We start from the raw sequence: 24,767 nt of genomic DNA, 5'->3' as shown, positions 1-24,767 counted from the left end.
TCTACGCTCCTTTTTTGGAGCCTAACGCAGCCTTTATGTGGACTCTCAATACCAGAGTTATTTTTATGGTGCGGCCAGAAAAAAGCCGGCGTTAGCTACACGGGTCCTTACCGACAAAACTCTAAATCTAGCCGATAGGGATTAGGTTTAATTTTGGTAATTTGATTTTTTATTTTCTGTAATGTTAGCCTTTTTTTTTTATTTTTTTGTAAACTTAGTTTTTTTTATTTTTTGTAACTTTAGAATGTATTAGTTTAGGTAATTTGGGTTTATTTAATGGGGTGTTAGGTTAGGGGTTGTTAGGTTAGGGGGTGTTAGGTTAGGGGTTGTAAGGTTAGGGGGTGTTAGGTAAGTGTACTGTACTTAGTTATTTAAATAGATATTTGCGTTGTGGGTTTTTGCAGTTTAAAGGGTTAATAAGTTAAATAGGTTTATTGCGATGTAGAGGATTTGGGGTTTAGGGGTTAATAGGGTAAATAGGTTTATTGCGATGTAAGCATTTTGCGGTTAAGGGGTTAATAGGGTAAATAGGTTTAAAGAATTTTTTTATTTATTTAGGACAGTAGTTTGTCAAATTAGAGTGTGTCTATATCTGTAGTTTATTATATAGAAAATATTTTTGATATATTTAAGACAATAGTCCATTAAAATTATAGTATTGCTACACCTGTAGCTTAAATATTTATATAAAAGAAGAGTTACAAAATAGGTTGTTTCTACATCTGTAGTTTAAAAATAATTAGACTGTCCTCTGGCAGAAACGTATACTCCAGTAGAGGAGGTTCCCGTAAGTGGCTGAATTATTAGTACCAACACCCAAAGTCTATCATCGTGTTGAGGCCCCTTGGGGCAACTGTGCTCAAATCATAAATCCTTTTGGCTTCAAGTCGTAATAGGCCCAATGTCCTACCACCTTCTCGTCTCAACCGGGGGACATGATCAATGAGTATTGTTCTTAACATTGATACAGTGGGGGGTAGTTATCAAGCCGTCAACCTTAAATACACTGGAATTCAGCAGCGTATTTCTGGCGAGGCTGATTCGCCTTAGTTATCAAAGGCTAGAGACCGGCAAAAGTAGAATTTTGTGACGTAAGCTTCGATCCGCCGGACTCAGTCCGACACAGATCGATTCTTACGTCACTCCAGATGTTCCACACACAAGTGCGGCACAATCTGACTACTTTTGCTAGTTATCAAAAAACTAGCAGGAACGCTCAGCACTTTTCCGGCCCAGCGTACCTGGCTTTCAATCCGCCGCCCTGGAGGCGGCGGATCCCATAGGAATCAATGGGAGTCTGACCATAGCGAAAGCTCATGCTCGCTGCTGCCAGACATCCCATTGATTTCTATGGGAGCTGTCTACACCTAACACCCTAACATGTACCCCGAGTCTAAACACCCCTAATCTGTCCCCCCCTACACCGCCGCAACTAAATAAAGTTATTAACCCCTAAACCGCCGCTCCCTGACCCCGCCGCCACCTACATGATACCTATTAACCCCTATCCTGCCCCCCTATACCGCCGCCCTCTATAATAAAGTTATTAACCCCTATCCTGCCGATCCCGGACCTCGCCGCAACTAAATAAATAGTTTAACCCCTAAATTGCTGCTCCCGGCCCCGCCGCAACCTATATTAAATTTATTAACCCCTAATCTGCCGCCCCTACACCTATAATACATTTATTAACCCCTATCCTGCCCCCCCTATAATAAATTTATTAACCCCTTTCCTGCCCGATGTCCTCTTCCAAGCGGCACTGAAGAAGTCTTCCATCCAGGCGATGTGATCTTCCAAGCGGGGTCTTCAATCTTCTTTCTTCAGGATCCATCTTCATCCCGCCGACGCGGAACATCCTTCTTCCCCGACGGACTAACGACGAATGAAGGCTCCTTTAAGGGACGTCATCCAAGATGGCGTCCCTTCAATTCCGATTGGCTGATAGGATTCTATCAGCCAATCGGAATTAAGGTAGCAAAAATCTGATTGGCTGATTGAATCAGCCAATCAGATTGAGCTCACATTCTATTGGCTGATCGGAACAGCCAATAGAATGCGAGCTCAATCTGATTGGCTGATTGGATCAGCCAATCGGATTGAACTTCAATCTGATTAGCTGATTCAATCAGCCAATCAGATTTTTCCTACCTTAATTCCGATTGGCTGATAGAATCCTATCAGCCAATCGGAATTGAAGGGACGCCATCTTGGATGACGTCCCTTAAAGGAGCTTTCATTCTTCGTTAGTCCGTCAGGGAAGAAGGATGTTCCACGTCGGCGGGATGAAGATGGATCCTGAACAAAGAATATTGAACACCCCGCTTGGAAGATGACATCTCCCGGATTGAAGACTTCTTCAGCGCCGCTTGGAAGATGAGATCGCCCGGATGGAAGACTTCTTCAGCGCCACCTGGATGATGACTTCATCAGATGGAAGACTTCTTCAGCTCCCCTTGGAGATCACTTCTGCCGCTCCGGATCTCCTCTTCAGTTCCATCGGTGGGTCGGCTGGCTGAAGACAACTCAAGGTAGGATGATCTTCAGGGGGGTAGTGTTAGCTTTATTTAAGGGGGGTTTGAGTTAGATTAGGGGTATGTGGGTGGTGGGTTTTAATGTTGGGGGGGTTATATTTTTCTTTTACAGGCAAAAGAGCTGAATTCTTTGGGGCATGCCCTGCAAAAGGCCCTTTTAAGGGCTGGTAAGGTAAAAGAGCTTTGAACTTTTTTAAATTTAGAATAGGTTAGGGAATTTTTTTATTTTGGGGGCTTTGTTATTTTATTAGGGGGCTTAGATTAGGTGTAATTAGCCTAAAATTGTTGTAATATTTTTTAAATGTTTGTAACTTATTTTTTTTATTTTTTGTAACTTAGCTTTTTTTTATTTTTTGTACTTTAGTTAGTTTATGTAATTGTATTTAATTGTAGTTATTTGTATTTAATTTATTTAATTAATTTAATGATAGTGTAGTGTTAGGTTTAATTGTAACTTAGGTTAGGATTTATTTTACAGGTAATTTTGTATTTCTTTTAGCTATGTAGTTATTAAATAGTTAATAACTATTTAATAACTATTCTAACTAGCTAAAATAAATACAAAGTTACCTGTAAAATAAATATAAATCCTAAAATAGCTACAATGTAATTATTAATTACATTGTAGCTATCTTAGGGTTTATTTTATAGGTAAGTATTTAGTTTTAAATATAAATAATTTATTAAAGTATAGTGTAGTGTTAGGTGTAATTGTAACTTAGGTTAGGATTTATTTTACAGGTAAATTTCTCTTTATTTTAGCTAGGTAAGCTATTAAATAGTTAATAACTATTTAATAGCTATTGTGCCTAGTTAAAATAAATTGAAATTTGCCTGTAAAATAAATATAAATCCTAAGATAGCTACACTATAATTATTATTTATATTGTATTTATATTGTAGCTATATTAGGGTTTATTTTAAAGGTAAGTATTTAGTTTTAAATAGGATTAATTTAGTTAATAATAGAAATATTATTTAGATTTATTTAATTAATATTTAAGTTGGGGGGTGTTAGGGTTAGGGTTAGACTTAGGTTTAGGGGTTAATAATTTTATTACAGTGGTGGCGGTGTAGTGGGGGGCAGTATAGGGGTTAATAAATTTATTATAGGTGGCGACGGTATAGGGGGGGCAGGATAGGGGTTAATAAATGTATTATAGGTGTAGGGGGCAGATTAGGGGTTAATAAGTTTAATATAGGTTGCGGCGGGGTCCGGGAGCGGCGGTTTAGGGGTTAAACTATTTATTTAGTTGTGTCGAGGTCCGGGATCGGCAGGATAGGGGTTAATAACTTTATTATAGAGGGCGGCGGTATAGGGGGGGCAGGATAGGGGTTAATAGGTATCATGTAGGTGGCGGCGGTGTCCGGGAGCGGCAGTTTAGGGGTTAATACATTTATAAGAGTTGCGGTGGGGTCTAGGAGCGGCGGTTTAGGGGTTAATAACTTTATTTAGTTGCGGGGGGGCTCCGGTATAGGGGGTAGAACAGTGTAGTTTAGTGTGGGTGCTTAGTGACAGGCTAGGAAGAAAGCTGTCAAAAAGCCAAAGAGCAACGAGATCGGATGAGTGATAACTCTCACAGTCCGCTGCTCATCGCCCCGTACTTGGTGCGCGGCTTTTTGACAGCTTTTTTGATAACTTAGGCGAAATTTTGCAGGTCCGCGGCGGCGATGGTAGGCGAGCTTAGACGGGCGTATTGAACCGGCGAAAGGCAGGTAAAGTAGACACGTTGATAGCTACCCCCCAGAGTGTCCAGATTGCAAAAAATGTCTCGTGACCGGCTGTTCTGAGCTGCCTTTATTGATGGCTTGGCGTATGGCTGATTTATGGTTCGACAGCCATTCTCTAAAGGTGGTCACTGTTTTACTTATGTAATTAAGGGAACACAGGCAAATGATGGCATACACTACAAAATCAGAGGTACATGTCAACCTGTGTCTGATGGCATACTTCTTATTGGTATGTGGGTGGTGTAAGCTATTTCAAGACACCATGTTATTGCAGGTGACACAATTGCCACACCTATAGCATCCCTGTTTCACCTTAGGCAGCCAAGATTTGCGTTCATAGCAGTGCACCGGATCATTGATCACCAGTATATCTCGTAGGTTTCTAGACCTTTTATATACCATCCTAGGCGGAGGTAAATCATAGAAGGGTAAGCTCATATCCTTAGCCACTATTTTCCAGTTATCTTTAATGGTGGCTGCTACCACTTCCGAGCCCGGAGTATAGGTAGTCACGAAGTTCAATCGTGGAGTTTCCTTTCAATTTTCCTCACAGTAAGATTTTCTTGTTCTTGTATACAACTGTATGTATATATATATATATATATATATATATATACACACACAAACAAAAAGGTATTGGTGCACATCCATTTTCAAAAGCACAACATATTTTTTGAACTGCTGAAAAAATTGCCTGCAAAAAAACATCAAGAGACAACTATTCTTTTATAAACAAAATTGGGATCCTAGTTACACAATATGGCCGTATTCTGCTTAGCCAGTCACCAACTATATATATATAATCCAATATGAAGGCAAACGCACTCTCTGAAATTAAACCAATGTGATTTCATTGCGTAAACGTTTTCAGGGTCTTCACCCCTTGTTCAGACAAACAACAAGTGAATAATAGTGTACCTATAAAGGTCTAGTAACCCCTCCCTCCTAGCATGTACTGCCAATCAACAGACAGCATTCAAAACTGAGACAGCTGCAACAATTATCGTTAGTGAAATTAGATCATGTGATCTACAACCTGTGCAGAACAAAAGCAAGGTGACAATATTAACTTATCAACAGCAGCTGTGAACATATATAGTACATAGTGAAGTAAAAGTGTATCATATAGTGATTTAATACATGAAACCCATACTGAGATACATATATATGATTTTCCCACATATCATCAAAATCATGAGTCTACAGATATAGCATTGACAATCTTATTTCCACAATGTATCTGCTATAATTTCTATTTCAGCATTGACATCATCAGTGAGCGTCATACAGGACGCCGGTGGTGGTTATGCCACTACTAGCAGATCTAGTTGAGTGAGTTGCATATGTGCTGGATTAGGAGCTGAGGTATGTAATAGTCAGACTGTTTTGTAATATTTGCTACCATATTCAATTTTCACAGGATTAACTCTAATTGGAGTTGATCAGATCAGTCCCAGGTTAATAGCGAATGACGTTATAGCGGTATAAACAATCTGCTTGTGTCCATCCACATGAATAAGTTAATCCTGATATGCAATACTATGATTTATATACATCCGCTCTAATTGGGTTAATGGCTGAATGATACCAGAAATATTCAAACAATATTGCTTGTAAATAGATTTTTATATCCGGAAAGACTCATGCTTTTGATAAGTGGGAAAGTCATATACATTTATCTCAGTATGGGTTTCATGTATTAAATCACTATATGATACACTGTATCATATTTTCACTATGTACTATATATGTTCACAGCTGCTGTTGATAAGTTGATATTGACACATTGCTTTTGATCTGCACAGATTGTAGATCACATGATCTAATTTCACTAAAGACAATTGTTGCAGCTTTGACAGTTTTGAATGCTGACTGTTGATTAGCAGGACGTGCTAGGAGGGAGGGTTTACTAGACCTTTATAGGCAAACTATTAATGCAATTGTAGTTTGTCTTTAGAAGGGGTGAAGACCCTGAAAACGTTTACACAATAAAATCAGATTTATTTCATTCCAGAGAGTGCATTTGCCTTCATATTGGATTATATTTGCTGTTGCTGCACCCTGGTACCAAGGAACTGAGTTTGTGAGAGTGCAACTGACTGCATACTTATATATCTATTATTATTATGTTTTTACCCACAGTGATGGATGACAAATAGATTAGGTGAAATCAAGGCTGTTTCTGAAGAGTGAAATCAACTAAAAAGCAAATAATTTCACAACAGTTGCCACTTTATTTGGTTATACTTAAAATAAGCTTTATTGCTGCCAAACTGTTTTGTGTTTGATTATTTTATTTAAATGAAAATATACTACCTTTATGTTTAATCACAAAATCTCTAACGAAATTCTAGAAAGGCAAAGTTTGCTATAATTCTCTAAGGCGTGTTCCCTGCATTTCTAGATGTGAAGAAGAAAACAAACCAAGTGCACTATAGCACTACATGACATAAAGGGGCCCATTTATCAAGCTATGGATGGAGCTTGAGGGTCCGTGTTTCTGGCGAGTCTGCAGGATCGACAGAAGCACCAGTTATGAAGCAGCGGTCTAAAGACCGCTGCTCCATATCCTGTCCGCCTGCTCTGAGCAGGCGGACAGACATCGCCGTACATCGCCGTACTCGAACGGGTTGATTGACACCCCCTGCTGGTGGCCAATTTTCCGCAAATCTGCAGGGGTGGCGTTGCACCAGCAGCTTACAAGAGCTCACAAGGGGTGCAGAGGTTGCAGGTGCGACTGGGCCCCTGAGGGTGGGGGCCCAGCTTTAAAAAAAAAAAAAAAAATTTTTTTTTATATATATATATATATATATATATTTTTTTTTATATACAAAACGCTAACCTACCACTGCCTGCACTGATATCATGTGAGTGTGACATGACTACAGGGTTAGTGTTTCTGTTTTACCCATTGGTGTTTATGTGTGTGTATATGTATGTGACAGTGTGTGTATTTATGCATGTATGTGTGTTTGTGTATGTTTGTGGAACCAGAAAATTACAGACATTGTTACTACAGCATGGGGGGGGGGGGCAGGGGGTAAACAGTTTCACTATAGAGTACCACTATATACAGTATGGGGGGGTGGACCATGTCACTGACTACTGTGGTCACTTTATTTACTGGGCGGGTAGGGTCAGGCCAGCCATCTCACTGGCAGATTACAGACTGTGTCACTAACTTACTATATACAGTACTGGGGGGTTAAATAGTGTCACTATATATATATATATATATATATACAGTAATAGGGGGTCAGACAATCTCACAGAATGTGGGCACAGGGTACCTCCTTTTGCAGACATGTAATCTGATTCACATTTTTTTCTGTGTAAAATGTAAAAAAAAAAAAAAAATGATATGTATTAAATTCACCCTTTTTTGGAGGGGCGGTGGGGGGCCCCTTCTTAGATTCTTGCACCTGGGCCCTGTGGTTTCTAGTTACGCCTCTGCTCACAACTTTTATGATATTCTCTAAGAATTTCACACATGTAGGTTTTATCTCACTAGCTGTATGCAGGTGAAGCTTGCTCAGAATTCACAATGCACTTATTTAACTGTCAGAAATGTAATGTGTACTAAACTAGGGTTATATTGTAGTGAAAATATGTGTCAGGTACTGCCATGTTAACTTCACTTTCCCCTGCAAAATTTTCTATCACAGAGAGCACCATTACATTCTATTTCTTTCTATGTCTTTTGGACTTCCAGGTTCCACCCCTTTTCTTAGAAATTTTGGTGAGTTTAGCCCCTGTCAAGTCTGCACTATAATGTCCTTCTATTCTGGAGAACTTTTGATCAACTGGGCCCTTAGTCCCTTAGATTATATAGCCTAACTGTGACGAGATAATCTAGTAAATCTCATCAGTACTGTGAAGTCCTGAGAGAATTTTAGAAGGGCAACTTTTTGCTTTGCAGTTGTATATCTCATTATACAGGTTCTGGGTGTGAAGGAGAGATAACTAGAATATAATACTCGGGGGAAAAAAAAAATTACAAAAAAATAAACTTCAAATTGCAAAGATGTCAAAATAAGAAAGGTAGCATATTTCTATTCTAAAATGAGTCTCAGTATAGGCGAGTGGGCTGATTAGGGGAGTTCTTGGGAGTATATAACATTTCCTTGCAATTAGTATTGGAATTACAAAATAATTTTTGTATGTAAGTCCCATTGATATATTTCCCCAAATGAAGGATGATGAGTTTATTTCATAGTATGCATTGCGCTTATGAATTACACATAAGTTTAGTTATTACAATACAGTTGCAAAACTATAATGGAATGTTAGGTACATTTAGCTAAAACAGAGTAATTTGATTTGTATATGCTTCAAAAATAAAAAATGTTTCTATGAGTGCTGGGTACTCCCTGTCACATTCGCTCTCCTCTGCAAGAATTTGATATCTAGTGAGCTCTATTACTCTCTGTGAAGGTAAGCTTGAAAGTCTCTGGGAATTGTAACATATGTTGTGTTTTCATCTGTATACGTTTGTTAAGTTGCAGGAGGCTACCCTGTTTTTTTCCTCTGACATGATAGATAGTACAGCCAATATGAAGCTGTAGCACTCACGCTATTGAAGATTCCACCTTTGCAGTTTCTCACATTAAGGGGTATATTTATTAATGTGCGAGCGGGCATGATACGATGTAGCATATACATACGCTGCATACGCTGTCGGCATTTATCACTGCACTAGCAGTTCTTGTGAACTGCTGGTGCAATGCCGCCCCCTGCAGTGGCCGATAGCTGGGGGTGTCAATAAACCCGACCGCTGCTTCATAACTTCTGTTTCCGGCGAGCCTTCGAAACAAGGGGCATCAAGCTCCATACGGAGCTTGATAAATCGTCCCCAAAGACTTTCTCCTCTATAGCAGAGGCTCAGAAGCCTGCAACTATAGTCTTCAATAGTTCAGGCAGTGCAGCTTCTCATCGGTTGCACTGCCCACCAAGCCAGAGTTTATAGAAGAGAGGCCCCCTACAATTATTTACATACTTATACAGAGGTTAAAAAATATGTTATATAGTAATTTTCAACATTAAACATATGTCTGCATAATGTGTGCATTCCTGTCTGTAATATGCTGTAGTTTATTTGCAAATACTATACTGTTAATGTATGCTTTAAAGGGACATGGAACCCAGTTGATTCAGATAGAGCAAACTATTTTAAGCATCTTTCCAATTTATTTCTATTATCAATTTTGCTTGATTCTCTTGGAATCCTTTATGGAAGGAGCAGCAATACACTACTGCGAGCTTGCTGAACACATTGGTAAGCCAATGATAAGAAATATTTATGTGCAGCCACCAATCAGCAACTTGATTCGAGCTCTTGGGCTATACCTAGGTATTCTTTTCAACAAAGGATACTAAGAGAATTAACAAATGAGATAATAGAAGTAAATTGGAAAATTGTTAAAAAAAAACATAATTTATGCTTACCTGATAAATTTATTTCTCTTGTAGTGTGTTCAGTCCACGGGTCATCCATTACTTATGGGATATATTCTCCTTCCCAACAGGAAGTTGCAAGAGGATCACCCAAGCAGAGCTGCTATATAGCTCCTCCCCTCACATGTCATATCCAGTCATTCGACCGAAACAAGACGAGAAAGGAGAAACTATAGGGTGCAGTGGTGACTGGAGTTATAATTTAAAATTTAGAACCTGCCTCAAATAGACAGGGCGGGCCGTGGACTGAACACACTACAACAGAAATAAATTTATCAGGTAAGCATAAATTATGTTTTCTCTTGTTAAGTGTGTTCAGTCCACGAGTCATCCATTACTTATGGGATACCAATACCAAAGCTAAAGTACACGGATGATGGGAGGGACAAGGCAGGAACATTAAACAGAAGGAACCACTGCCTGTAGAACCTTTCTCCCAAAAACAGCCTTCGAAGAAGCAAAAGTGTCAAATTTGGAAAAAGTATGAAGTGAAGACCAAGTTGCAGCCTTGCAAATCTGTTCAACAGAGGCCTCATTCTTAAAGGCCCAGGTGGAAGCCACAGCTCTAGTGGAATGAGCTGTAATTCTTTCAGGAGGCTGCTGTCTAGCAGTCTCATAGGCTAAGCGTATTATGCTACAAAGCCAAAAAGAGAGAGAGGTAGCCGAAGCCTTTTGACCTCTCCTCTGTCCAGAGTAAACAACAAACAGAGAAGAAGTTTGTCGAAAATCTTTAGTTGCCTGTAAGTAGAACTTCAGGGCACGGACCACGTCTAGATTATGCAAAAGACGTTCCTTCTTTGAAGAAGGATTAGGACATAAGGATGGAACAACAATCTCTTGATTGATATTCTTGTTAGAAACAACCTTAGGTAAAAACCCAGGTTTAGTACGCAGGACTACCTTGTCTGAATGAAAGATCAGATAAGGAGAATCACAATGTAAGGCAGATAACTCAGAGACTCTTCGAGCCATGGAAATAGCAATCAAAAACAGAACTTTCCAAGATAAAAGCTTAATATCAATGGAATGAAGGGGTTCAAACGGAACACCCTGAAGAACTTTAAGAACCAAGTTTAAGCTCCACGGAGGAGCAACAGCTTTAAACACAGGCTTAATCCTAGCCAAAGCCTGACAAAAAGCCTGGACGTCTGGATTCTCTGCCAGACGCTTGTGTAAAAGAATAGACAGAGCAGAAATCTGTCCCTTTAGAGAACTAGCGGATAAGCCCTTTTCCAAACCCTCTTGTAGAAAAGACAATATCCTAGGAATCCTAACCTTACTCCATGAGTAACTCTTGGATTCACACCAATATAAATATTTACGCCATATCTTGTGGTAAATTTTTCTGGTAACAGGTTTCCGAGCCTGTATTAATGTATCAATAACCGAATCCGAAAACCCACACTTTGATAGAATCAAGCGTTCAATTTCCAAGCAGTCAGCCTCAGAGAAATTAGGTTTGGATGGTTGAAAGGACCCTGAATTAGAAGGTCCTGCCTGAGGGGTAGAGACCATGGAGGACAGGACGACATGTCCACTAGGTCTGCATACCAGGTCCTGCGTGGCCACGCAGGCGCTATCAGAATCACAGATGCTCTCTCCTGTTTGATCCTGGCAATCAGTCGAGGTAGCAACGGAAAAGGTGGAAACACATAAGCTATGTTGAAAACCCAAGGGGCTGCTAGTGCATCTACCAGCACCACTCCTGGGTCCCTGGATCTGGATCCGTAACAAGGAAGCTTGGCGTTCTGGCGAGATGCCATGAGATCCAGATCCGGTTTGCCCCAACGATGAATCAGTTGAGCAAATACCTCCGGGTGAAGTTCCCACTCCCCCGGATGAAAAGTCTGGCGACTTAGAAAATCCGCCTCCCAGTTCTCCACGCCTGGGATGTAGATCGCTGACAGGTGGCAAGAGTGAGATTCTGCCCAGCGAATTATCTTCGAGACTTCCAACATCGCTAGGGAACTCCTGGTTCCCCCTTGATGATTGATGTAAGCCACAGTCGTGATGTTGTCCGACTGAAATCTGATGAACCTCAGTGTTGCTAACTGAGGCCAAGCTAGAAGAGCATTGAATATTACTCTTAATTCTAGAATGTTTATTGGGAGGATTTTCTCCTCCTGAGTCCACGATCCCTGAGCCTTCAGGGAGTTCCAGACTGCTCCCCAGCCTAGTAGGCTGGCATCTGTTGTTACAATCGTCCAATCTGGTCTGCGAAAAGTCATTCCTTTGGACAGATGAACCCGTGACAACCACCAGAGAAGAGAATCTCTGGTCTCCTGGTCCAGATTTAGCAAAGGGGACAGATCTGAGTGATCCCCGTTCCATTGACCTAGCATGCATAGTTGCAGCGGTCTGAGATGTAGGCGCGCAAATGGCACTATGTCCATTGCCGCGACCATTAAGCTGATTACTTCCATGCACTGAGCTACTGATGGGCTTGGAATGGAGTGAAGAACACGGCAAGCATTGAGAATCTTTGATAACCTGGACTCCGTCAGGTAAATCTTCATCTCTACAGAATCTATAAGAGTCCCTAGAAAAGGGACCCTTGTGAGTGGTAACAGAGAACTCTTTTCCACGTTCACTTTCCACCCATGCGACCTCAGAAATGCTAGAACTATCTCTGTATGAGACTTCGCATTTTGAAAACTTGACGCTTGTATCAGAATGTCGTCTAGGTACGGAGCCACCGCTATGCCTCATGGTCTTAGTACCGCCAGAAGAGAGCCCAGAACCTTTGTAAAAATTCTCGGGGCCGTAGCTAACCCGAAGGGAAGCACTACAAACTGGTAATCCCTGTCCAGAAAGGCAAACCTTAGGTACCGATAATGATCTTTGTGAATCGGTATGTGAAGGTAGGCATCCTTTAAATCCACTGTGGTCATATATTGACCCTCTTGGATCATGGGTAGGATGGTCCGAATGGTTTCCATCTTGAACGATGGAACCCTTAGGAATTTGTTTAAGATTTTTAAATCTAAGATTGGTCTGAAGGTTCCCTCTTTCTTGGGAACCACAAACAGATTTGAATAAAACCCTTGCCCCTGTTCCATCCGCGGAACTGGGTGGATCACTCCCATCACAAAAAATAGTGTTCACAAAAATTGGCGTACATAAAAAATGTTCAAATGTTCAACCGGTTATATGTAAGTGAATCCAGTAGTGTTTCCTCCAAAGTGACGTGTAGAAATATAACGTGAAGTCAATAATAGTAGAATGTAAACGTTGAGTGGGTCAAATTATTGTGGTTCAGCTGCTAAATTAAAAAATTGTAAATCCGTGAGGTGTATAAAAATAAAAATAACTTGTGAAAAAATCCACGTGGAAAACTTGAATTCAAATGATAAACAAAGGTCAAAAATCAAAAGACAAAAATATCAAAAGACAAAAATAGAAAATCAGTGATAATATTAAAAAGCACTAAAGATCTAGTGAAAACAAATCCTTAATTCAGATGTTAAAAATCCTTGGTAAGATCCATAACAAACAAATACATCGATAAAATACCTAAAAGGGAACAAAAGAGAAACAAATAGTGCAACACTGTATATGATATATAATATAGGTAATTAAAACCAAGCTCACCAGTATGCCAACACGTTTCGGCCTAGACTAGGCCTTTCTCAAGACTATCAGTAGTCTTGAGAAAGGCCTAGTCTAGGCCGAAACGTGTTGGCATACTGGTGAGCTTGGTTTTAATTACCTATATTATATATCATATACAGTGTTGCACTATTTGTTTCTCTTTTGTTCCCTTTTAGGTATTTTATCGATGTATTTGTTTGTTATGGATCTTACCAAGGATTTTTAACATCTGAATTAAGGATTTGTTTTCACTAGATCTTTAGTGCTTTTTAATATTATCACTGATTTTCTATTTTTGTCTTTTGATATTTTTGTCTTTTGATTTTTGTCTTTTGATTTTTGACCTTTGTTTATCATTTGAATTCAAGTTTTCCACGTGGATTTTTTCACAAGTTATTTTTATTTTTATACACCTCACGGATTTACAATTTTTTAATTTAGCAGCTGAACCACAATAATTTGACCCACTCAACGTTTACATTCTACTATTATTGACTTCACGTTATATTTCTACACGTCACTTTGGAGGAAACACTACTGGATTCACTTACATATAACCGGTTGAACATTTGAACATTTTTTATGTACGCCAATTTTTGTGAACACTATTTTTTGTGAATGCTATTTTTCTTTGTTGAAAGCTATTGTGTGCACTCAATCACTCACTTAGGTTGTTTATATTATTGAATGTACATGTCCTAACTCCTCATCACTGGCTCACTAAGTCAGCGTCACATGCTATACTCCATTGGATATTTTTAGATATTTTTAGATTTGTTTATTATATATATATATTTTTTTTTTGTTAAGTCAGACATGGATCCATGCGTCTGATTGCCATTTGTAAATTTTTATATGTATTAAAATGTACCTTTTACTAGCCTTTTAAGCTTTTTAGCGCTTACTCTCTCCCCATTTTAACTTTTGTATTGTTAGCCTACTAGGAGGCTATATAGTTAGTAAGCTTAAGGCCCTGGGTGTAGCGCTTGGTCCACTTCTCCTGTTCTTATGGATCACTCCCATCACTAAGAGGTCTTGTACACATTGTAGAAATGCCTCTTTCTTTACTAGGTTTGTTGATAACCTTGACAGATGAAACCTCCCTTGTGGAGGAGAAGTTTTGAAATCCAGAAGGTATCCCTGGGATATAATCTCCAACATCCAGGGATCCTGTACATCTCTTGCCCAAGCCTGGGCGAAGAGAGAAAGTCTGCCCCCCACTAGATCCGTCTCCGGAAAGGGGGCCCTGTCTTCATGCTGTCTTAGGGGCGGAAGTAGGCTTTCTGGCCTGCTTGCCCTTGTTCCATGACTGGTTGCCTTTCCAACCCTGTCTGTAACGAGCAGTAGTTCCTTCCTGTTTTGGAGCGGAGGAAGTTGATGCTGCTCCTGCCTTGAAATTACGAAAGGCACGAAAATTAGACTGTTTGGCCTTTGATTTGGCCCTGTCCTGAGGAAGGGTGTGGCTCTTACCTCCAGTAATGTCAGCAATAATTTCCTTCAAGCCGGGCCCGAATAAGGTCTGCCCTTTGAAAGGAATGTTTAGTAGTTTAGACTTAGAAGTTACATCTGCTGACCAGGATTTAAGCCATAGCGCTCTGCGCGCCTGTATGGCGAATCCGGAATTCTTAGCCGTAAGTTTGGTTAAATGCACTACGGCATCCGAAACAAACGCATTAGCCAGCTTAAGGGTTCTAATTTTGCTCAAAGACTCATCCAATGGTGCTGTGCGAATCGCCTCTTCCAGAGACTCAAACCAGAATGCCGCTGCAGCAGTGACAGGCGCAATGCATGCAAGAGGCTGTAATATAAAACCTTGTTGAACAAACATTTTCTTAAGATAACCCTCTAATTTTTTATCCATTGGATCTGAGAAAGCACAGCTATCCTCCACCGGGATAGTGGTACGCTTGGCTAAAGTAGAAACTGCTCCCTCCACCTTAGGGACCGTCTGCCATTAGTCGTCTATAGGGAACATTTTTCTAAATATCGGAGGAGGGGGAAAAGGCACACCGGGTCTATTCCACTCCTTACTAATAATCTCTGTAAGCCTCTTTGGTATAGGAAAAACGTCAGTACACACCGGTACCGTGTAGTATTTATCCAGCCTACATAATTTCTCTGGGATTGCCACCGTGTCACAATCATTCAGAGCCGCTAACACCTCCCCTAGCAACACGCGGAGGTTCTCAAGCTTAAATTTAAAATGTGAAATTTCTGAATCCGGTCTCCCCGAATCAGAACCGTCACCCACAGAATGAAGCTCTCCGTCCTCATGTTCTGCAAATTGTGACGCAGTATCAGACATGGCTCTCGTGTCATCGGCGCGCTCTGTCCTTAACCCAGAACTGTTGCGCTTGCCTCTTAACTCGGGCATATTGTATAATACTTCCTTCATAACATTAGCCATATCATGTAAAGTGATTTGTAAGGGCCTTGATGTACTTGGCGCCTCAATCTCACGCACCTCCCGAGCGGGAGACGAAGGTACTGACACGTGAGGAGAGTTAGACAGCATAACTGCCCCCTCGTTGTCTGGTGATAATTTCTTTATCGGTACAGATTGACTTTTATTCAATGTAATATCAATACAATTGGTACACATATTTCTATTGGGCTCCACATCGGCTTTTAAACATAATGAACAAGCAGATTCCTCTGTATCAGACATGTTTAAACAGACTAGCAATGAAGCAAGCAAGCTGCAGCGCTTTTATAAAACACAGTTGAATAACAAAGAACTAATTCAGTTATAGTCAACAATTCTTTAAATGTATTAATTAGCAGAGGATTGCACCCATTAGCAAAAGGATGATTAACCCCTCAGTACCCAAAAAAACGGATATCAAATTAATATTAAACGTTTTTATCACAGTCTAACACACTGTCACAGGTCTGCTGTGACTGATTACCTCCGTCAAAAACGAATTTTGAAGACCCCTTGAGCTCTCTAGAGACGTCCTGGATCAAGGAGGAAGAAGCAGGAAGACTGTGCTAGAATTTTAACTGCGCAACAAGGCGCTAAAAAAGGCCGCTCCCGCTCATTTACAACAGTGGGAGACCTGATATAACGGTTTCTATGCAGAAATATACGTTAGCCATGTGGAAAAAAAGAAAAAATTCATGCCCAAAAGGATTTATCACCAAAGTACCTCACAAAAACGAATAACATGCCAGTAAACGTTTTTCATTAAATGTCATGCAAAGTTATCACTAAGCCTGCTACCAGTCGCTTCCACTGCAGATAAGGCTTAAGCATTATTTCAGTATTAACAGTATTTTCTCAGTCAAATTCTAGTCCCTAGAAAATAACTCTACTGTGCATACATTCATCAGCCTGATACCAGTCACTACTACTGCATTTAAGGCTGTACTTACATCATACGGGTAACAGCAGTGTTTTCTTAGTCAATTCCATTCCCAGAAAATATTGTACTGCACATACCTCATTTGCGGGGGACCCCGCATGCTATTCCCATGTTCTGAAGTTACCCCACTCCTCAGAATGTCGAGAACAGCCAGTGGATCTTAGTTACGTCTGCTAAGATCATAGAAAAACGCAGGCAGTTTCTTCTTCCAAATACTGCCTGAGATAGAAAAACAGCACACTCCGGTGCCATTTAAAATAACAAACTTTTGATTGAAGAATAATTAAGTAAAAACTCCAACTCCTCCCGCGACCTCCTTCTTTGTTGAGGGTTGCAAGAGAATGACTGGATATGACATGTGAGGGGAGGAGCTATATAGCAGCTCTGCTTGGGTGATCCTCTTGCAACTTCCTGTTGGGAAGGAGAATATATCCCATAAGTAATGGATGACCCGTGGACTGAACACACTTAACAAGAGAAATGTATGCTCTCTCTGAATCATGAAAGAAAATGTTTGGGCTCCATGTCCCTTTAAGGCAGGGATGGACAACTGGTGGCCTGAGGGTCACATGCAGCCCCTTGCACTAGTGTTTGCAGCTCCAGGAAAAAGCAGAACTAAGCATGTGTGTTTCAGGGTGGCCATAGCTCTAAAGAGCCCTCTGGAAGGGGGAGCAACAGACATAGGATACCCTGCAACCTAAATCTGACACAGGACATATTTATGAAATATATTAGAAGTGTGCTTAATAGTTGAAAATGTATTTGCAGTCCCTAAGGGTTCTATCATTTTGACCTGCAGTCCCATGTGTTAAGGGTTTAGGCTTTATGGTTAAAGATCTTAGCTGAGTTAAACAATAGCTATGGATATTACGTTATCTTTAAATCATTCATTTGGTTAGTTCTAATCTAAAAAGTTTTGAAATGAGGAAGAACATTTAAATATCCAGACTTCAAACAAATTCTAGTTTACAAAGTAATTGTATCATCTTGGCACAATTTAAGGTTGGAGGAAAGGAGATTTAATCTCCTGCAATGGAAACGTTTTTTCACTGTAAGAGCAATACAATTTTGGAACTCATTACCAAAGGAGGTAGTGAATGCCAATATCCTAGATACATTTAAAAAATAGTCTGGATACATTTCTGTCTATAAATAAAATTCATGGATATGATTGCTAGTATTAAATGGGTCACCTTTTAGTGGGATTATTTAAGTTTAACTGGAGCTTTTTGTATATATTTTAGATTTGTATAGGTTGAACTCGATGGACTTCGGTCTTTTTTTCAACCTCATCTACTATGTTACTATGTTACTATATAGTATAAAATATAATCTCTTACCATCTCAGCAGGACAAGTTACCGAAGAGAGACAATTCTGCATGCAAAGACTTTACACGCAATACTGTTATATGCATAGCTTTCTCTATAAAACAAATTATTAAAGGGGCATGAAACCCAAAGATTTTCTTTCATGATTTAGGTAGAACATTCAATTTTAAACAACTATCCAGTTTACTTCTATTATCAAATTTGTTTAATTCTCTTGGTATCATTTGTTGAAGGAGCAGCAATGCATTGCTGGTTTCTAACTAAACACATGGGTGAGCGAATGACAATCGGTATATATGTATGCAGCCACCAATCAGCAGCTAGAACCAGTGGCATCACTAAGGGGGTGTGGGGGTGCGGGTCGCACCCGGGTGACACCCTCCAGGGGGTGACACCACCAAAAAAAAATGTTTTTTTATTTTATTTTATTTTATTGAAATTCAAAGAAATACAATGTAGAGATGCATATATTTTTTTATTAGAGGGGCCAGCATTTGTGAACATTAGTGGGACTGGGGAAGTTGTAGACACTTAATTTTTTCCTCTTGAGCCAGCGCTGCAATTTCCACAAATAGTTTTCCCGGCTGCTTTTGCTTGTTTGTACTTTGATCCTCCCCTGCCCAATTTCACTATGAATGTTGTGGGTGTTCCGTGGGGCTTGCGAAGTTGCGCTGGTAGCCTAAACCTGCCTGCCTATCTGTGCTCACTGCTCAGTGACGTGTGGAGGAGTGGAGTCACTCACTGCTGTGCTGTCTCTCTAAACGGGAACTGGGAAATCATGAGGGGGATGCCTGGCACCTGACCGCATGACTGTCTGACACTGTCTTTAAAGTGAAGGAGCCATGTATGATGCCCACCAGACCGGTACGGTTACAGTACACTAAGTGCACACTGAAGAGGTAGGAGGGGAGGGTGGACGGGGGTCTGGGGGTGGGCAGAGAGCAGAGGTGCTTGGCCATAAGAAGCGGTAGACACGTGGCCCAGGGCTGTGCACTGACAGACTTGGAGTCAGAGAGCAGAATTTTCTGAGTTTCCGTGCCTTTTCTTTAGTGATTTATTTTTAGAGTGCTCTGTTTATCTTTCATTTGATGCTCTGCTGAGCCAGGGAGTAGCTCTAGACATGAGCTTTATAATTAATGCAGTGCAGTTTACATATTTTGTATGTGTGTGTGTGTGTGTGTGTGTGTGCGTCTGAGTGTTTTTGTGTGTGTGTGTGTCTGAGTGTTTCTGTATGTGTGCCTGAGTGTTTTTGTGTGTGTGTGTGTGTGAGTGTTTCTGTATGTGTGTCTGAGTGTTTTTGTGTCTGTGTGTGTCTAAGTGTTTGTGTGTGTGCCTGAGTGTTTTTGTGTGTGTCAGAGTGTTTTTGTGTGTGTTTTGTGTGTGTGTCTGAGTGTGTTTCCGAGTGTTTGTGTGTGCATCTGAGTGTGTTTTAAGTGTGTCTGAGTGTTTGTATGTGTGTGTGCCTGTGTTTTTGTGTTTGTGTGTGTCTGCTTTCTGGGGGGAGGGGAGGTGACACCACAGCTTACCGCACCGGGTGACACCAACCCTAGTGACGCCACTGGCTAGAACCTAGGTTTTTTGCTCTCCTGAGCTTACCTAGATAAACCTTTCAGCAAAGGATAACAAGAGAAGGAAGTAAATGAAATAATAGAAGTAAATTGGAAAGTTGTTTGAAATGGTATGCTCTGTCTATATCACAAATGTCTAATTATGACTTTACTGTACCTTTAATACTAAGTAAATATCCCTTTAATTTTCAAAGGTGTTCAAGATATTTCAACTTGTTTGCGTATACTATAAACTAAATTATGTTTTGAACGTTAATGCCGCACAGCTTAATGTATTTGTAATCTTGAGAACTAGTAACTTGAGTTGATGTAAGTTAGAGAAACTGCAATTAGATACACCCAATTAGTTTGCACATTAGAGATGCAGGAAAAATAAACAGAAAACAATTTACCACAGTACGGCTGACAGAGGACGATCAAAAGAAGTAGATTTGTATATTGGAATGTCAGTAACTTACACAGGCCGGGTATGTTAATCATGAAATGTTTTCAGTGAAAATGTCCTGAGCTGCTCTGTTCAATATGCTAAATATAAGCAAACACAAGAAAACCCCCTGAGCCTCCAGACTAAAAATTATATTCCTTAGCATTTATTTAAAGGGATAGGAAAGCCAAAATAAAACTGGCATGATTCAGAATGAGCATGTCATTTTAAGACACTTTTAAGTTTATTTCTTTTTCAAAATGTGTTTTGTTCTTGGTATCCTTTGTTGAAATATAATATGCACATATCCTACACTAGTGGGAACTAGCTGCTGATTGGTGCCTGCAGCCATTTGTCTCTTGTGATTGGCTAACTAGATGTGTTCAGCTAGCTGCCAGTAGTACAATGATGTTCCTTCAGCAAAGGAAAAGAAGAGAATGAAGCAAATGTGATTACAAAAGTAACTTGGAAAGATGTTTAAGATTGTAGGTTCTATCCAAATCATGAAAAAAAAAATTGGGATTTCCTGTCTCTTATATATATATAATATATTTTTTTTTCTGTTTTTTAATACTTTTCTAAGGGTTGTCAAGAAACCTCTTACCTTGTTTCTGCAGTTAGTGTAAGCACATTATTTATGTAGTCCCTCATCCAAGCGGAAACTCCCAAAACACATATCGACATCAACTAAAGGAAACAGAAATTTTTTTAATAATATATTATAGTCTGATAATAAAAAATATTCATATAAAACTCATCATTAGAGATACAACAAAAAAGCAGTTTTTTCCTTAGGGATTCGCATGCTACTGTCATTGTATCTACTGCCACTAAACTCGATGCCTGGAACCAAGGCACTAATGAAAAGTCAAATTTGTTTAACATAAGACAAATCAGAACCCAGGGGAATGTACAATGTATAATGTCTGTCTTGGTGCACAGCTGCAGAGCTTTTCCATGTACTGTGTGTTAGAATAAGACTGGTTTGCTTGCTGCAAATGAAACCCACACTTTTTTTTTTCTTTCCTGACTCAGACTGAGCATACAACTTTATACAACTTTCCAATTTATCAATATTTATAAATCTCAGTTTGATTATATATACTCCTGGTGAGTGCAGAGTAGTGTTCATTATGTGAGAAGATATATCTCTATTGGTTTTGGGGGAAAAACGTTCATCAGGCTTAGTTGATTGCGTCCTTTGGCAGGGCAACCATAGGAGCGAGTAACTCTAAAGATGCTCAATACAACCACAGAAATGAGCAAGCATTATCTGTTGTAAATCATATGCCATCATTATCCTGACTCCAGCTGTATTCATGTTCTTTAAAAAGGATCCCCCAAAATCTTCTTAGTGCAGGGGTTTTTTTATTAAAAAATGTGATACTTTTTATTTTTTAATAAAAAACTAAACTATACTTTATTTTGGGGCCAATTGGGGCACTTTTAAAAAAATTAACCAGATGTCTGACCTCTGGTTAATTTGTTGAGCATTAAGTGCTACAGTGAGCTCACAGTAGCAATAGCCAGCCACTTGTTATTTACCACATGCCCATATATGGACGAATTTGTCCGGGCGCACGATAAATTAGCGTTCCACTTGTAATCTAGCCCTTTATTTACTGTCATGGCATTTCAAAATGCTAACAAAACAGTAGTGGACACTGTTCTGTGGCCATTTTATTTATTTTTACTTATCGTAATCTAGCTCAAAGTCAGCTTTGGCCAGGAAGAAAACGCTTGAAATGGGTCAAATTACTGTATGTACGGTATATTCTGAGTAGATATGAGAAACAATTTTTTTTACAAGTTTCTGTTATCATAAAGATAAAATTCTTCATTGGTAAGGATTTTTTTGAGACAGGTAAGTCTACTGGCTAACTAGAATATACATTTAAATGATCATTAAAGGCTAATGAATTGCATAATTGCCAAATGTTTAATAAGACAATGCTATATCACTTATTTTTTCCTGACAATCTTCAAAATTCCCTTCCTTTTCCCCCTACTCTATATTAGAGATGAGGAACCTTGATTTATCAGAACTACATTACCCATGATGCTTAGGCACACTGAAGTCCAGTTGAGCATCATGGGAAAAGTAGTTCTGAAACGTCTGAAGGGCCAAGGTTACCTATCCCTGCTTTATATCATATGACAACCATCAGCATGCTCTAGCCGAATCATTAAAGTTTAATTTTGAGTTTAGTATCCCTTTAATGTAAAGTTTTAGGATATTATAACATTTACTCGTTTCTGCACATAACATGGTATTTAATTTGTCTATTAATACGCACCCTACTTCAAAAGAGCCATGATAAATCCCTTATCACTCGCTCGCAACAGTTAGCGCAACACTCGTCATCTAGCCCAAAGTCAGCTTTAGCTTGGATGGGCACTACTAATCCATAGCTGAGCACAGGCCAGTGAGCCAATTGTGAGTCGCATATCACCAAAGCAGGAGCAAGGGTTAAACATGTAAGGCCCCATTTATCAAGCAGCAGATGCAGCTTTTTAGCACATTTAGTGAAGGTTCACATGAGTGAGCCTGCAGACGATAGTTAAGAAGCAACAGTCATTAGACCGATATTTCTAAACTTTACGCCAGCTCTGAGTTAGTGGTTCTTAATCACTCTGGACTAGTCCAACTAGGTTGATTGAAAAGCCCCTGCTTTGCAAACATTGTCCGCCAGGCATTTGTTAAATGATGCCCAGAGTACAATTAATGCAATTAGAAAATGTTCTAATATAATCCCTTTAAATATAAATTTAGAGAGCATAATAAAAAGTGTTCCACGACTTATGGAATTTAGTATAAAAGATCAGCTGCTAATTAGCACAGCACATCTCTCTCCTGTACCATCTCATACCTGTACGTCCATGCCCAGGTCCTCAATTTTTAATAAAATTTGATTAAAAAGCTGAATAATTTAATGAGATCTGGATTAACATATATGAGAGTAAGTGTTAATTAATTACCAATTACATAATTAAGTTTGCATACAAATGATGTTGTATGAGAAAAAAAACTTTATTGTATTAATACAAGCCTCAATGTAAAAGCTACAGCCTCTGTAAAAATACAAATTTACATTGCATTTAATATTTGCCTAGACTTGTCATATTGATGGTTTTAAAGGGATACTAACCCATTTTTTTCTTTCATGATTCAGATAGAGCAGGAAATTTTAAGCAACTTTCTAATTTAATTCTATTATAATTTTTTCTTCATTCTCTTGCTATCTTTATTTGAAAAAAAAGGAAAAGAAATCTAAGCTTAGAAGCCAGACCATTTTTGGTTTAGCACCCTGGGCAGTGCTTGCTATTTAATGGCTACCAAAAATGGACCACTCCTAAGCTTAGATTCCTGCTTTTTCAAATAAAGAATCAAAGAAAATGTGATAATAGGAGTAAATTAGAAAGTGGCTTAAAATTGCCTGCTCTATCTGAATCATGAAATTAAAATTTTGGGTTTAGTATCCCTTTAATTACTTTATATATAATTTTTGTGTCCAAAAGTATCCACTAAAATGTATGGGAGTTTGTGTAGATAAATTTGCAAGATGATCTACCAACTTTTTTCATGATTCAGCTGAAACACATTTTCAACAATGTTCGGACTTACTACAATTATCCTCGTTATCATCACTTTCAAGTGATTTAGCATATGAGTATTATCTCCCTTTAATGTGTGAATGTATGTATATATAGCACTGCAATAACAGAGTCCTGCCAAACAATTTTCACCCAGGGTTAATAGTGTCTAAATACAATACAACTAGGGAAGGGAGACTGTTTTGGCAACTTCATTACAAATAACAAATGTTGGCTGCATCACTTTTTTTAATTGAATGCAATGTTTAAATATCAAATGCAATATTTGAATGTTGATTCCGCATATTACAAATAGTGGCAGTATAGCTTTAAGGCAAGCATTTTAGCCTGTAATGCAACGTCCATTCCGCACTAAAAAAAAAATGACGTTTGAGTGCGGGATTTTCATAGCGCCTGTATTACAGGTTGTGCGGTCCGGCTAAAATGCTTGTGTTACAGCCTATGCTGCCACGATTCATACCGCCATCTGAGACCAGTAGTTATGGATTTTGTGTAACAATTTTTTTCCAAAAAACTCATAACTAAAATGTTACAAAGTACACTAACACCCATAAACTACCTATTAACCCCTAAACCACCACCCCACCCTCCGGCATCGCAAACACTATATTAAACTTATTAACCCCTAATCTGTCGCCCATCCACATCGCGACTATTAAATAAACCTATTAACCCCTAATCCGCCGCTTCCCGATATTGCTGACACTAATAAAAGTTATTAACCCCTATTCCACCACCCCGTCATCTAAATAAACCTATTAACCCTTAAACCTCTGTCCCCCCCCACATCGCCAACACTATAATAAAGTATTAACCCCTAAACATCCAGCCCCCTACATCGTAACTACTAAACTAGACCTATTAACTCCTAAACCGCCGCCCCCACATTGCAAAACACTAAATTAAACTATTAACCCCTAAACCTAACACCCCCTAACTTTAAATTAAAATTACAATATAACTATCTTAAAATAAATAAAAACTTACCTGTGAAGTAAGTTTAAAGTATAAAGTTTAAAATATAAATTAACCTAACATTACTATTCAAAGTTTAAAATATAAATTAACCTAACATAACTATTCGAATAAAATAAAAGAAAACTACTAATTAAAAAGATAAATTTAAAATTTAAAAAAACTAACACTCCAAAAAAA

At 39.1% G+C, this 24,767-nt stretch overlaps 1 protein-coding gene across 2 annotated transcripts in view; it reads right to left on the bottom strand.

Annotated features, from left to right (window-relative positions):
- Nucleotides 1-24,767, bottom strand: part of TSPAN12 (tetraspanin 12) — a 437,062-nt gene that overhangs the window by 322,587 nt on the left and 89,708 nt on the right. For both annotated transcript variants that reach the window (XM_053716681.1, XM_053716680.1), the window contains one exon: nt 20,602-20,684. In XM_053716681.1, the coding sequence (XP_053572656.1) occupies nt 20,602-20,684 (83 nt within the window). The remainder of the gene's footprint in view (nt 1-20,601; nt 20,685-24,767) is intronic.

The sequence above is a fragment of the Bombina bombina genome, chromosome 6 (assembly GCF_027579735.1).
Source record: "Bombina bombina isolate aBomBom1 chromosome 6, aBomBom1.pri, whole genome shotgun sequence".
Taxonomy (NCBI): Eukaryota; Metazoa; Chordata; class Amphibia; order Anura; family Bombinatoridae; genus Bombina; species Bombina bombina.
Note: the sequence above shows the minus strand (reverse complement) of the source record. Positions and strands in the feature narration are given on the sequence as shown.